The sequence below is a fragment of the Leptinotarsa decemlineata genome, unplaced genomic scaffold, assembly GCF_025532065.1.
Source record: "Leptinotarsa decemlineata unplaced genomic scaffold, Ldec_3_MD MMD2_tig00026336_RagTag_RagTag, whole genome shotgun sequence".
NCBI classification, from domain to species: Eukaryota; Metazoa; Arthropoda; class Insecta; order Coleoptera; family Chrysomelidae; genus Leptinotarsa; species Leptinotarsa decemlineata.
Genome location: NW_027412692.1, coordinates 7095408 through 7109798, shown reverse-complemented (window position 1 = coordinate 7109798; position 14391 = coordinate 7095408). Strand labels below are relative to the sequence as shown.

The window sequence follows — 14391 nt, the reverse complement described above, 5'->3', positions numbered from 1 at the left end:
AATAGCTACATTTAAACATTATGGCTACGTAAAAAACCTAAAACATTATAACTACGTTGAAACATTCTAGATTGAAATATTTGAAATGGTAGGTAACTCTGCTATGATTCTAAATGGTAAGTAAGTTTGTTATTGTTATTGGCTGATGGCTACAATGAGTTTTTGAATATTCTTTCAATCATATTCAAGAAATAGTTCCAAGTAAGATGTGTTTCGAGTATTTCGGGTAAGTAATTGAATATTTTGGATGATAGATAAGTGTAGTTTCGTGTTATCGCATTTCTTTCAGTTTGTTTTGTTTGGACATGTTCATTTTCTTCATGCCTTGTTTCATATTTTCTAAATGCTCGATTATCAGGACTATCCATGAAATCAATCTATATTGGATTTGGATTTAAAATGTTTGGGAATGCTTTATGAAATTCAAATATTATTATACTAACGACACATAATATTATTTTTTCTTTATTCAATTCGAAAGCTTACATTACATTAATATATTTCGTTTCATTTATATGCAGTATTATTCCTTCCTATATTTTGTTGTCCGGTTTCTACTAAATATATGTTTGCAAATTATTGTTCGTTACATTGAAGACAACCAAGGCTATGATCGTCCCTTCTGCGTGGTAGCGAAAACATGTATAAAGACATCCGTATATTCATGGATGCAAGCCGAATCGAAAGATTGGTGGAATAAGCTCCCAGAAATGAGGCAGGCGAAAGAATTCGTGAAGAAATCATCGTCCAGATTCACTGGAACGAAAGACCTGCTAAACCACAACCGTAAGGTTGTAAGGGTAGTGGTGGGTCTAGTTCCGGGCATAGCCGACTCATGAAACATATGAGCAACATGGGTCTGACAGAAGAAACTCAATACAGGTTCTGTCAAGAAGAAGAAGAAACCGCGCTGCATGTGATCTGTGAATGCGAAGCGATAGCAAGGCTGAGACACACAAGATGCGGGAAGAGAAACCAGAGGCTGCCAGCTATATGAAGGGGTCAGTGTCATCAAGGCTATGGAGTCTCATCAAAGAGATCAAGCTAGACAATGAGCTCTAAGAACCAAAGAGCATCACAATAGATGTGAAAAGGTGGCAGTGAATTAGGCCATGGGATAGCTCCCCGACAATCTAATCTACATTGAAGATAATGCGGAAAATAAAAGACTTGAGCTCGAAAAATCGAAAAAAAAATATTTTTACACTAGAAACAATGGTAGCCTTAGTTTCCAAAACCCTCATTTGGAGACCCAAACAGGTGTGGGTCCACAAAATATTTTGTTTCTTCTAGTCAAGAGATAAAAGAAATCAGGGGTATTTTTGGAACTCGTACGAATGGTATTATTTGATCAAATGTGTGAAGAACACACGATTACTTTTGAAAATCGCTTCACTCGTTTAAAATATCTGGATTTTCAAAATTACGCAACTCTGATACTTCCAGGAAAGTGGAAAGCAACATTCAATTTTTTTCTGTTGGTAAACATTTCTTCAAATGTATCACTATTGTTCAGAAACCTTATGGATCGATAGTGATTTTGTACACTCTCTACTTTCTCTATATCTCAAACACATCTGTTCTTCGTCTCCATTTAGAATTTCTCCTTTAGTAAATGACTCCAAGCATTGGGATAAATTCACTCGGTCATTGCTTTGTGGAATAGTGAGAGATAAATTCCAGAATAGAACCGATGAGTGTATGTACTATATGTACATTTCGAAATGGATTTTCAGAAGAGCGACAAAATCGTCCACAATCTTGGAGTTGTTCGTCTTCAAATATCCCAATCAACTCTTGCAATGTTTTGCTGTCCGCTAATTTTTCCGCAAAAAACATGCATTAGCAATATTGTTTTAACCCAACAAGTCCAGGAGTTTTAAAAGAAGGATGTATTTATCTTTGTTGCCAGTTCCCAGATGAAGCTGTAGGTATACCGCTTTTTTTATTTTTTGTTCAAATATATGAAGGTTTTTTTCAGTTTCGATGAAAATAAATGAGTAATTTTAAAAATTGTCGTATTTTTTTAAGTTCAGCTTTAAGTTCAGTTTATATAGTTTCAGTCTTCATTTGGAACTTTTTTTTTTTTAAGTTGTCAAAGAATGAAAATCAATACAATTCAGGTCTTCTTTTAAAATGAAACTCAACGAATCCAACCCAGCCAATGAAATGTTCACAAAATATATAAAACAGTGAATGAAAATGTCATTTATTTTAACATCTGTCAATGACGAAATACAGAACACCAAGAACAGTCCATATCAGAAATACGCGACGGACTGTGGCTGCTCGTCGTATTGAGGTTTAAGAACTCTCTCATTTGGAGAACTGTGTTCCAATGTGAATTGCTACTTTCGCACAGGCACCGCTTTGAGAGCGCCTCAAGGATTTTCCTGTAGTACTTGTATTTTGTCCCTAAAAAAATACAATGATATCCATGATAAAAATTAATGATTATAAAATTTTACCAATTGGTTTTGTTAAGGACGCGTTTTCCTACACGGTAGTTTCATCAGTCAATTTATTCTATAATATACCAGTAGGTATTGATAAAACGTATAAGATAAACGTTTGAATCTGGTAAACCTGCTAGATTTTGAAAAAACAATTACAATACAATATTAGTTTTGGGAAAACAGGTAAAATTTGTGGCATTTTACGTCAAAACTTTATTAGAAAAATGATTTATTCCTTCAGAACTAAAAAGGTTCAGAAAGAACAATTGTTTTTCTACAAATCTACCTGATGCGTTTTGTCGTTACCTACTGTTATATAAAATACATTTTATAAGGTCTTTTATTCAGTGCTTCCTATCTTTAAATTTATATAAAACAAAGTATATGAGAGATTTCAACATTTTTCATTCGTTTTAAAGACATATTGATGTCATTATGTGTGGAGTATAACATCGTTCAAATGTCCACCACGGCCTCTCTCTACGCAGCGCATCCAAATCCTCCAGTTTTCCATGACTTTGGCGCATAAATTAAGCAGAATTTGACAGGTGGTTTGTGGCTCATTTGAAAACACCTGCGACTTAATAAAACCTCACAAAAAAAATTTAACGGTGTTAAATCACACGATCTTGGTGGTCAGATTACATCACCTCAACGTGATATGACCATGTCGCTTAAATCGCTCGTACAATTCAATGTGGCAAGAGCTGTGTGGCACGAAGCGCCGTTCTGTTTGAACAACATGTCCTTGGTGTCCAGATCATCCAATTCAAGCCAAAAGAAGAAGTGTTCGACCTATAATAATAGTGCACGCCGTTGACAGTGATGGCCTGGCCAACATCGTTCTCAAAGAAATATGGAGCGATGACGCCGCCAGCCCAAAATCCACACCAAACAGTGACTTTTTCGGGATGCATTGGACACTCTTGGATCTCATGTGCATTGGTGTCGTTCCAAATTTGAAAATTTTGTTTGTTCACGTACCCATTCATCCAGAAATGGGCCTCATCGCTGAAGATGATTTTTCAATGAAAACTGAAGTCAGTTGCCAACTGCTCCAGAGCCCATTCAGTTCACACACGTCATTGTCTATGGTCGTTCATCTTCAGTTCCTGGATCAGTTGGATTTTATACGGGTCAGGTCGAAGTCACGACACAAAATTCGCCAAGTTCTGGTCTGCTGAAGACTGAATTTTTGTGAGCGACGCCAAATCAACTGCCTCGGATTCTACTGCACACTCTCACAGACAGCTGCCATGTTTTCGGCAGTTATGGCATTTCGTCGACGTATGGGTGTTGATTGATCGTTTAATGAACCAGTGGGCTCAAATTTATCTGCAACATTGCAAATAGTCCTCTCAGCAGAACGATAATGGTGACCGTAAAATGGATGAAGCGTGTGGTATGTTGTTGACTAAATGACAACTGATTTGACAGATGTAGCTTCAAAACAAAATGACTGTTAATAATTGTCAAGATTCGAAAGTACATGTTGGAAGAACCTGTCCTTTAGAAGCTATTTCGAATGTACTTTGGAGTTGAAAATGTTTCAAAATATGAAGATGTTAAAAATAACTAATAATTTTCTACTAACAAAATATATTTTTCATCGTTTTCCACCCTGTGCTATTACTGAAAGTTTATTATGAAAGTTTATTATTTGTACATTATGCCCCAGAAATAGTGAATGTGTGATAGGGATCAATTAACGGGTTGTAGTATCCATGACATATAATAAAAGTTATAATAATGAAAGATGATTTTATTGCTACACCAGAACATACAATAGATATGGAAAAAATGAGATGATTGTATACATAAGTATAAAGTTGAGGTGTATGTGACGATCCTGGCTCGAAAAAGACAGCATTCGCTCTTCTTCAATACAATAAAAGTGAGACTGATTGTACAAAGCTAGTTCCTAACTGAAAAATCAACAAATCAATCTGATGAGTAACGTATTTTCATATTGTATTTTCACATTGCAGCTAGATGCAGATGTCAATTCGAATGAAGGATGATTGATCTGAGAATTGGTACACGTAGTGAATTAATTACGTTTGACAATTGGCAGAGATAGGCAGACAATAAATTGAAGTACGTTTAATCGAATTCAGAAGTTAATTTATGAGCTTATGGCCGTTCTTCGATTATGTTAAATAATTGTGAATTTTTTTGCTGTTTGGTATTTAATGGGTACACAACGGTGTAATATTTCTTGATTTCTCCTATTAAGCCAATCTATTTCGCCTATATAGTGAGAAGTGGGGTTTCGTCTTCTTATGTCGCAAATCAGTCGTGTAGGAATTCTGGAGATGTTTCTTGTCGAACAGTAACAGAGCTGTAGCATCCTTGACCTTTCCACAATGATCTGGGATACTCCAGGATATTACCGATCCTTCCAGACTTCTTTCCTGCATTCTGGTATCTTCCGAAATGTTCTGGAATATTTTCAAATACTCTCGAATGTTATACAGGGCAGAAATTCTATCCCTCATATCTTAAAAAATACGCCTTTCAGATAAAAATGAGACCCGTTTTTTAAAGCCCTTGTAACATAATCCATCAAACACTACTTGTATTTCAGTTGGTACTTTTCTTGAAAGCTAGCTTTCTTCCCTCTGCAGAGCAAGAATTAGATCTATTCTCAAAGTGAAATAAAATGTTTCTATATATTTGTCTCGATAACAATGGATTGTGAACATGTTTCTTTATAGTTTTCGAAAGTTGTTTCTGCTCTCACTTGTTGAACCTCTCCTAATTTTTTTTGCGAAATTTTTCCTATTGGAGTCAGTCACTTGCAAATATTATTGATCGCGATTTAAAAATTCAATCATGAAACTCATCCCAAACTAAAAAATTGTTTTTGCAGGTAAATGCGTTCTAACTGGATAATCTGATATTTATGAGAATTTGAATTGTTTTCTTATCGTAGAATTACTTGAACTTAGAATACTTACGTGACTTTGATGTCATTTAAGATAAATGAATACTCAATCGAAGAGTTTTGATTATTTGAGACCCAGTAACAGGTGGAAAAAATAGACTATTATATTATCGTTAATCAAGTTCGCTAGGTTTGTACTCTCAAATTGCAAGAATAAACCAAATTAGAAGTCGAACTGGACCTCATTTTCGAAGAAAAGTTCCAATGAAATAGTTCAACAAAAATATTGGTTAGCATCTCGTCCACTAGATGGAGTGACATTTTCTTGTTCGCTACAACTTAGGAAGAGGAATGAAATACTCTGAAAGAATTCCGATTTCCAATTATGGAATATCATTGACTATAGTCGATGATGGCCACTTTATTGCACTGATGAGTGGCTGATGAGCCCGAAACAGGTCTCCAAGTGTGCCCGTTCCAAAATTGAAGGTCGACTCTTTCAGTTGTATTGCCAATTGCATACACAGAAAATTTTCTGTGAAGATTCCTACACAGACGTCTGTCTGATATAATCCAACGCCCTCAGTGGTATTAGCCAGGGGATCAGTTGTTTTCTGATAGGCGTCAGTCCATTCAACCTACTGTGTAGGTATATTCGAGACTGGCTTGAACGTTTAAAGTTAATTTTTTTAGAGAAAAATTTGCATTTATCCAAAGCACTTTTACTTTCGAGTCATTCTTGTGAAGCTGATGATTGCCTTTGAACTAGACACTTCAACTAATTCTGATATGTATGCTTTGAATTCGTAATTTCGAATTTAAATAAAACGATAATTGAAAAGTATTTTTTTATCTACTAGGAAGCCGAGTATTGCAACAAAAATAGCTCACCCGAAAACAGCGAGACTCGTCTATATTTATATCAAGGGTGCTAAGTTATGGCATATACTGTGTTTTCTCGAATTCGTCTTTCTCTAGAACCGTACCATATTTTTTGAATAGGAACAGTGGTCAATACTTTGATTGAAAGGTGACCTCGAAAGGTAACGTCAAACAAAGGTGGCCTGGAACAATTAACACGTCTGTTTTCATTCGGAATAGTTCCATTCAATGTTGCAACTAATACCCTCAAACACAAATGAATTGATCTTGAAAAAGTCCGTGTTATTGAACGACACTCTGATAACTATATTTTTATCTTCAACGAATTCAGGCTTCAATTTTCAAGTGTCTAAACAAAGTCTGACAGCGCAGGACAAGGTAGTCTAATAAGTCCACTGACATAACCTATAAGGTTATGTCGATGAATAAGTTTTTCCACGGTGCCTCCTCTGCCGATTGATCGTCCAGAAAGCTCTTTGTTTAGGAATTGACGAATGGAAGCAGCATTGTGTTTAGGTGCCCCTATAAGGTTGTCATCTTGTCTAGTAGTTCAGTTATCCTGGAACCGATTCTACCACGCAAAAGTTATAAATACTCTTCACCATTCAGATTAGGATGAATAAAATAGTCCGATAATATGACCCCTGGAAGTACCAACCCACACATTGTTTTTTTGTGTGGTGCTAAGTAAGGAAATGATCTTTGACATATAGATTCCGTCATTTGGGGAACCAAGTGATTATTTCTTTGACGAGTTGAATGATTACAAGATTGAAGTTGGATCAAGTGGCATATAGAATAAAAATTTACGTCAATTTTCAAGTAATATAATAGGCTTATCTCTAATATTCCGCTGTTTGGATAAAGTTCATCAAATGTGTGATTATTTTCAAAAATCTATATTGTAATATTTCAAGAGGTTGGATATATATTCTGAGGGCACTACATTCTGAGGGCACTACGCCAAGCCAGTATATAGTACTGTAAATGCTTTTTAACTAATGAATGATAAACAATTTTCAGGCTATGGAAATTTTTTTCAGATATTCAATTTATATGGAAAATTTTGAAGTTTTTCATCAGTATATATGTTATATGTTCGTCCCATTCCATGTTAGAGTCTAGATAAAAAAATCGAAGATCAACACGACATATTTTCGTTCCACGGAAGCTCTTAAATACAAGGAAGCACTATGAATCACTTCATACTGAACTTTCGTAAATAACAATTTGTAGAACTTGGGGTTTATGTTCAGTGGCATTTGCAGTGAGATCCCGAATTGCAGCTTCAATAGCATCTTCCCACTCTTTTCGCTTCATTTTCTTCTCCTTCTTGTGTGATCTTCTTGGCATAGTAACCTGCAATAACGAAACAATTAGTAAAACAATACGAGTCTGTGATTATGAGGAGGCATACTGGACACTTCAAGAAGAACTTGACTCTCCCCTGTAACTTAAAAACGGACGTTGTACAAAAAATTTAAAAAAATCTCTCGGGGGTCCAATAGACTACTTGCATGTGTGTTCAGCTTCGCTGCTCGCAGAAATGTCCTTATGTTCATAATTTAGGAAAGATTAAGATTAATTTTTGAAAAGGGAAGGTTTTGGCTTTCTTCTCCATCTTGACACAAAAATGTGAGAATCTTCCAAAGAAAGGAAGAAAGCAATCAATTTCAAAAATTGACTCTATGCAAAAAAGTGTCTTTTAGGCACAAATTGGAAACGGCTATTATCATATAAATATTGAATTACACAAAAGAAAAATACTTTTGAAACAAATACTTTTATATGAACTCTGAATTATACAAGAAACAATCTTGCTATTCCGTTTGTATTCCAAACATTCGCAATGGAATTGAATCAGATATCTTTCACAGGATTCCTACACAATATAATTAATGCAATGTTTATATGGAAATAGCTGTTTCGAGAGGGTTTTTTTTAGTTTGGGCCTGAAAGTTACGTCTTTGCACACAAGAGAATAAAAATATTCTCGAGCAACGTCTAAATTGGTAGCAAATTGCCAAAAACGACTCTCCTCGATAGAAGACTTAACATATTTTCTCTGGTCTGGATTCCTGGCCATACTGGCCTGGAAGGCAATGAGGCTGCTGATTCCCTTGCAAAGGACGGTACTGGCTTAAGGCTTTGACAAACAAAGATTGAACACCTGGATGGCAAGAAGATTTATGGACTTCTGGCAGAATCTTCCAGGATTGGCTCACTCTAAGGCGTTTGTTCACCCTACGAAGCTTAATATCAAACAGTTGTTGGACTACAGTAGGATTGAACTACGATGTCTAACAGGCCTTCTTACAGGTCACTGTCATTTGAATCATCATATGTTTGGAAAATGATGAAACAGCAGAGCACATACTTTGTGCCTGCCCCGCTGGGGTTCGAATCAGGTTTTTAGAATTTGACAGAGCCATACTCTTGCCATCTGAACTAAAAGACCACTCACCATACAAACTAATTGGATTCGTTGAGAGGCTGGGTTTATTTGGTCGAGTGTGAATAGGTGTAAGCCACAATAAACCCTTGCGGGTTGCGGTGGAGGGTCGAGTAGACCCACTCACTTTGTACCTAACCTAACATAACCTACTTCTTTGCATGATCTAGACATATAGTTAATTTTTTTGAAATTAATTGCGTCCTTCTTTCCTTTGGAAGATTTCCACATTTTTTGTATCAAGATGGAGAATTAGAAAGCCACAACCTTTCTTTCCCAAAAAAGTTCAACAAATTTACCAAAATGCGTGTACAGAAGTATTTGGCGCCATAACTCGCTTGTGTGGTTATTCGTCTGTTGAGAACCCGGAAATACGGTTTTTCCCAGCTGTCGCCTCCCTACGAACGGCAACCCTCAAAAGTCAAAACTTGTGAGCTAACGATCAACGAGGTCTTACGTTTTAACGTGCGATCCTGAGCACGAGTTGTACGATATGCCGTAGAGTATACCACTCACGCCAACCCAACCAGCTACCGTCCCGCTCTTTTGAACTTTTTGTTGATGTATCAGCTATGAAGCAAAATGTCTTCATTCACCTGGCAACCATGTGCCGCAACCATTTGCATTCGTCTGTCAAACTGTCTACTAACGTAATGTCAGTTCTGAAGGAATCGCAAATGTTGATATCGATCGTTCTAATAGTGATTTTTTGAATGGGTTGTTTTATTATAAACTATAATGATGGTTGGAAAAAGATTCGTCAAAGCTCAGTCGGATAATCGGAGGTGAGTGCAATGGTGATGGCAGTTTGTTTCGTATATTTCATTATTTGCATCTGCGAAAATGTGGGGAGTCGAGTCAAAGCCAATATGTAATAAATGATAACACATGAATATATATAATTTTCCTGAGGATGAAATGTGTTAATGCAGAATGTATAGTCCTGATCGCGTATTGTTGCTTCCATATTCCTCATACCAATGAAATTTATGGACACAGTTAATGGATGAATAATGCTTCAGCTTCACGTCATTATTTTCAGTAAGAAAGCAATAAACTAATAACTCTTGGACCCATTTAATTTCTACTCCCCTGTCAGATTCAAGGAGCAATAGAAAAGGCTAACTGCAACATCAAAAAAACCCTAAGAAGTAATTTTCATTCAAGCAGCCACAATCCATAATAATGAATGATAAAATTAAAATTATGATTATCGATGTGAAATTAATTCTGAACATTCTTTTGCATTTCCATGTAACCCAGATTTATGCCAGCCAAGCAATTAACTTATTTCGCAGAACATTTTAGAGAAGAATGGGGGGTTACTATTTTTCCTAAAGTCTATTAAAATTTCAAGAAGCAATAAAAATATAATTGAGAAGGAAAGATTTATGGAAGAGGTTAGTTTTTCAGAAAAAAAACGGTTTTTGCCCAAAGAGTCTTGAATGTACAGGGAAAATACTTACAACACGTTTTATGAGTCTGTCAAAATATTATGTTTCTCCTCAGTTGCTTGCAGAAAAATCACAGCAGGCATGTATTCATTTTTTTTTATTTAGTGATGCAAAAATACTGGCGAAGAAATCACACCTTACGAAAGTTTATACCCAATTTACGAGTCTAAGTATTTGCTTGATATAATATGTGTTTATAGAAAAATCAATAATGGGCGTCATTTCTTTTCGAGTTTGAAAGCCGTGGATTTTTGGAATTTATTCCTGACGTTTCGCTGGCGCGAGTGGCTAGCTTCTTCAGAGGTTTAACCATCATGGATTGCTGTTCGATGACTACCTTTTCGGCTTCGTGAAGCCTCGTCAGGTAATCAGTTGTATTTGTACCTGTATTTGTACCTGAATTTGTACCTGTACTCGTTCCTGCACTTGAACTCGGAACATCAACAATCTCGCTGCCTGTTGTCCTGTTCGTTATTCTTGAATTCCTTAAAATGGGGTTCCATATTTGATTGAGGTGCACCACTTCTTCTTTTCGGTTGAAATTCTCCGTGTGTTTGTGGATCTCTATTGCCTCCCGTACCAGTTGGCTATGGTATCCCTGGTTGAAGGCAATTACTTCTGTGTTTTCAAACAAAATTCTGTGGTCTCCTTCACTAAGTGCGTGTTCTGCCACAGCTGACTTGTCCGTTTGGCCTAGTCTGCAGCTCCTTTCATGCTCTTTTAGTCTTGTTCCCATGGATCGTTTGGTGGTTCCGATATATACCTTTCCACAAGTACACGGTATGCGATAGACCCCTGCTGCTGATAATGGGTCTCTTTTATCTTTAGCGGACCTGAGGCTTTGTTGTATCTTCCTCGTGGGTTTGAAGACTGTTTCGATGTCGTGTTTGCCCAATAGTTTTCCAATTCTGTCCGTGACCCTAGGGATAAACGGTAGATATGCGCGTGCAACCATCTGATCCTTTTTCGCTTTCTGAACCGTGGTGCCCTTCGGTTTCATGGCTTTTCTGGTCTCGGAGGCACTGTATTCATTCGATCTCAAGGTCACTTCGAGGTGTTTCAGTTCCCTCTCCAGATGTTCTGGTTCACATATTCTCCGAGCCCGTTCCGTTAGAGTGGAGATGACTTCTCTCTTTTGGCTAGTATGGTGGTTCGATAGTGCGTGCAAGTATCTATCTGTGAGTGTGGGTTCTCGATACACTGTGGGTTAGTCTGGTACCACATCGTTCTACTATTACATCTAGTAGTAGGAGTACAGTGGGAGTACAGGTACAAATGTAAGTACAAATGCAGGTACAAATACAACTGATTACCTGACGAAGCATAAATACGCTTTACGAAGCCGAAAAGGTAGTCATCGGACAGCAATCCATGATGGTTAAACCTCTGAAGAAGCTAGCCACTCGCGCCAGCGAAACGTCAGGAAGAAATTCCAAAAATCCACGGCTTTCAAACTCGAAAAGAAATGACACTGAAAACCTCAGCCGTGAAAGTCTCAACCATTTTGTCAGAATCAATAATAATTTGATATGATACATAAAATGTAGTGGAGGTGGGAGCAAAAATTACCTGCCTCCTCATACATTCTTTCGAAACGCCAGAAAAATATCTCAAATACTGTTCTTACCACTGTTAGGACTTTCATTAGATCCTGCTGGAAAGCTAGTACATCCAAGTTAGGTGCATTTTCAGCGAATTTCCTGAAGTTGTCTGCTAGAGGTCCTCTGAGAGCTTGTAATTGTCTCCAAGAGTGAGCATATTGTCGACGCACCAATTCTATAATCGTCGAAGTTAAGGCCAAACCCACGAGGATGTACAGAGTGCAGAGAAGCATATACTTCGGTTGCTCTGGAAAAAGGGTAAAGAATGAGTCAATGGAGTACATGAGGGATAATTAAATTTGGGTTCACTACATGGGCTTGAAAGTCTCTGACCTGACACATAGATGGCACTAGTCTTACTGCTATAATCACTTTTTCAAGTTAGTACTAATCTTCATAATATTCTACTCATAACTATAAAATAGTTATTCTTTGAAGAGTTTTAAGAATGAATACTGATATACCGTGTAAATAATATTTCATCTAGAAATCTTCTTCAGGAGAGAAATGGGCTGTTTGTATGTTTCGTTATCTCCTTCTATTTGTCATTACGAAGATACAAGTTCACTTTCTTCTTCAAACAAAAATGTATATACTGCGAAATTCTTATTTGCAGTTGAACTACGGAAGCGTAGAAGGGCCAAAGATTATTTGTTGATTTGATTCACCATAATTTCGACTTAAAAGTCGAAATTTTGACTTCTATCTCGAAATTTCGACTTATATCTCGTAATTTCGACTCTTATCTCGTAATTTCGACTTTTATCTCGTAATTTCGACTTTTATCTCGTAATTTCGACTTTTATCTCATAATTTCGACTATATTCTCGAAATTTCGACTTTTTTTTCGTAATTTCAACTTTTGCCTCGTCATTTCGACTTTCATCTCGTAATTTCGATTTTCATCTGGAAATTTTAACTCAAAAGTAGAAATATGGTTCCTTGAGTGCATTATAATTTACTACGAGGTGATGTTAACAGGAGGTTCGTGAAATTGTTGTGTGATTGAAATTTCAATGGAAATATGTGGTTGAAAGTGGGATCAACCTCAAGCGACCCTAAGGTTAGAAATAATCATCACCTCTGAATCAATCAATAATTTCATCAATAATCATTTCGAACTGATGTTGAAACAAGAACAAATATTTCAGTTTAATGTACATTTTTGAAGATGCTCATGTCAATGATATTTCATTAAATTTCACCACACTATTTATTATTTCTCATCTTCACACTCGAAAAAATTTGTAATTTTGAAGATCATATCATCGTCACATTCGTCATGATCAAAACAATACAACTAAATAATACAAATTGATTTCTCTCTGATGTTCGTTTAGCTGCCGATTCAAATTTTTTCACATGAATTCAAAATTTCCCAGGTAATTGGAGGATATTTCTTAAGAAGAGAATGTCCCAGAACTTTACGAACCGATATGGGCACTGGAAATGAAGTAATGTAGAGGATACAAAAAGCCTTTCATGAAGTATTTACTGAATCAACAAATCGACCATGTTTTCTTGTATGGAAAATGCATGCACAATTGAAGGATAGAATCTTGGTGGTCTATATTACATAAACATAATGCACAATACTGGATGAATTTATTTCAAACCCTAATAGAAGACAATTTATTCGATGCATCATTTTCGGACAAGTCTCTAGTTCAATTCTGTTTCATACCATCAGTACAAGTAAGAGATAAGTTATTGTTAATGAAATTTTAATAATAATTTTTATTTTCGAGTGATCTTGATTAAGTATGTTTTGAATGGAGTATTCATAGAATACGAAAAACAAGAAATGCTATTGCTCCAGCAGGGAGACCAAGAATATTGTATGCGATGCCTTCCTTTTATGGAGTTACAGATCACCTCATCAAGATTCCATCATTCACTTTCAAACATTTTTCATCGAAGTGTACATATTCCCGGGCAGCCTGTGATGAAGATTTTTGGAAATTATGTTCAATTTTTATGAAAAAAATAATTACACAAGGTCCCTAGATCCTCATGCCACAATTGATTTATACATTAACTTGAGAAGTGAATTAATTATGTTATTTCAATAAATTTCAGATTTATAATTATGCATTAATATTATTCAGTACCTTTTTGAAAAAGTGAATGCTTTTCGCACGAGTAGGAGAAAGTCGACTTTGGCCAAAATATTAGTTTCTCATCATAGTAAATCAATCTGATCAGTAATATCCTTACTTCATTATCAAAACTTATCTAAAATTCAGTTTTTCACTACAACTGAAGAAATTTCTAGTAGAAATTTTTTGACATTTTGAAAGAATACTCATATCTTAAACGTCATGTAGAAACACATTTTGCAATGGCAACCAACAAATACTGTCGGTATGTTCTTCGAAGAGATACAATGTTCATTTCTTAGGTATTATGAATTTTCTCTCCTCGTTTCGAAAAATCATAGAGACCTGATGACTGAATATTCAATAAAATCGGTTTTTGTCATATTTATTCGTAAAAAAAACATACCACTATGAGGAAAAGTCACTTCGACAGTGCTCCAAAAGTCGAAATTTCGAGATAAAAGTCTAAGTTACGAAATAAAAGTCGAAATTACGAGATAAAAGTCGAAATTTCGACTTTTAAGTCGAAATTATGGGGGATCAAATAAATAAATAATCTT

At 36.0% G+C, this 14391-nt stretch overlaps 1 protein-coding gene across 2 annotated transcripts in view; it reads right to left on the bottom strand.

The window, feature by feature from the left end:
• Positions 1-6779: 6779 nt before the first annotated feature.
• Positions 6780-14391, bottom strand: part of LOC111503038 (TWiK family of potassium channels protein 7) — a 100578-nt gene continuing 92966 nt past the window's right edge. For both annotated transcript variants that reach the window (XM_023157241.2, XM_074183296.1), the window contains 2 exons: positions 11759-11979; positions 6780-7584 (listed from right to left, as the gene is read on the bottom strand). In XM_023157241.2, the coding sequence (XP_023013009.1) occupies positions 7429-7584; positions 11759-11979 (377 nt within the window). In that variant the 3' untranslated portion in view covers positions 6780-7428. The remainder of the gene's footprint in view (positions 7585-11758; positions 11980-14391) is intronic.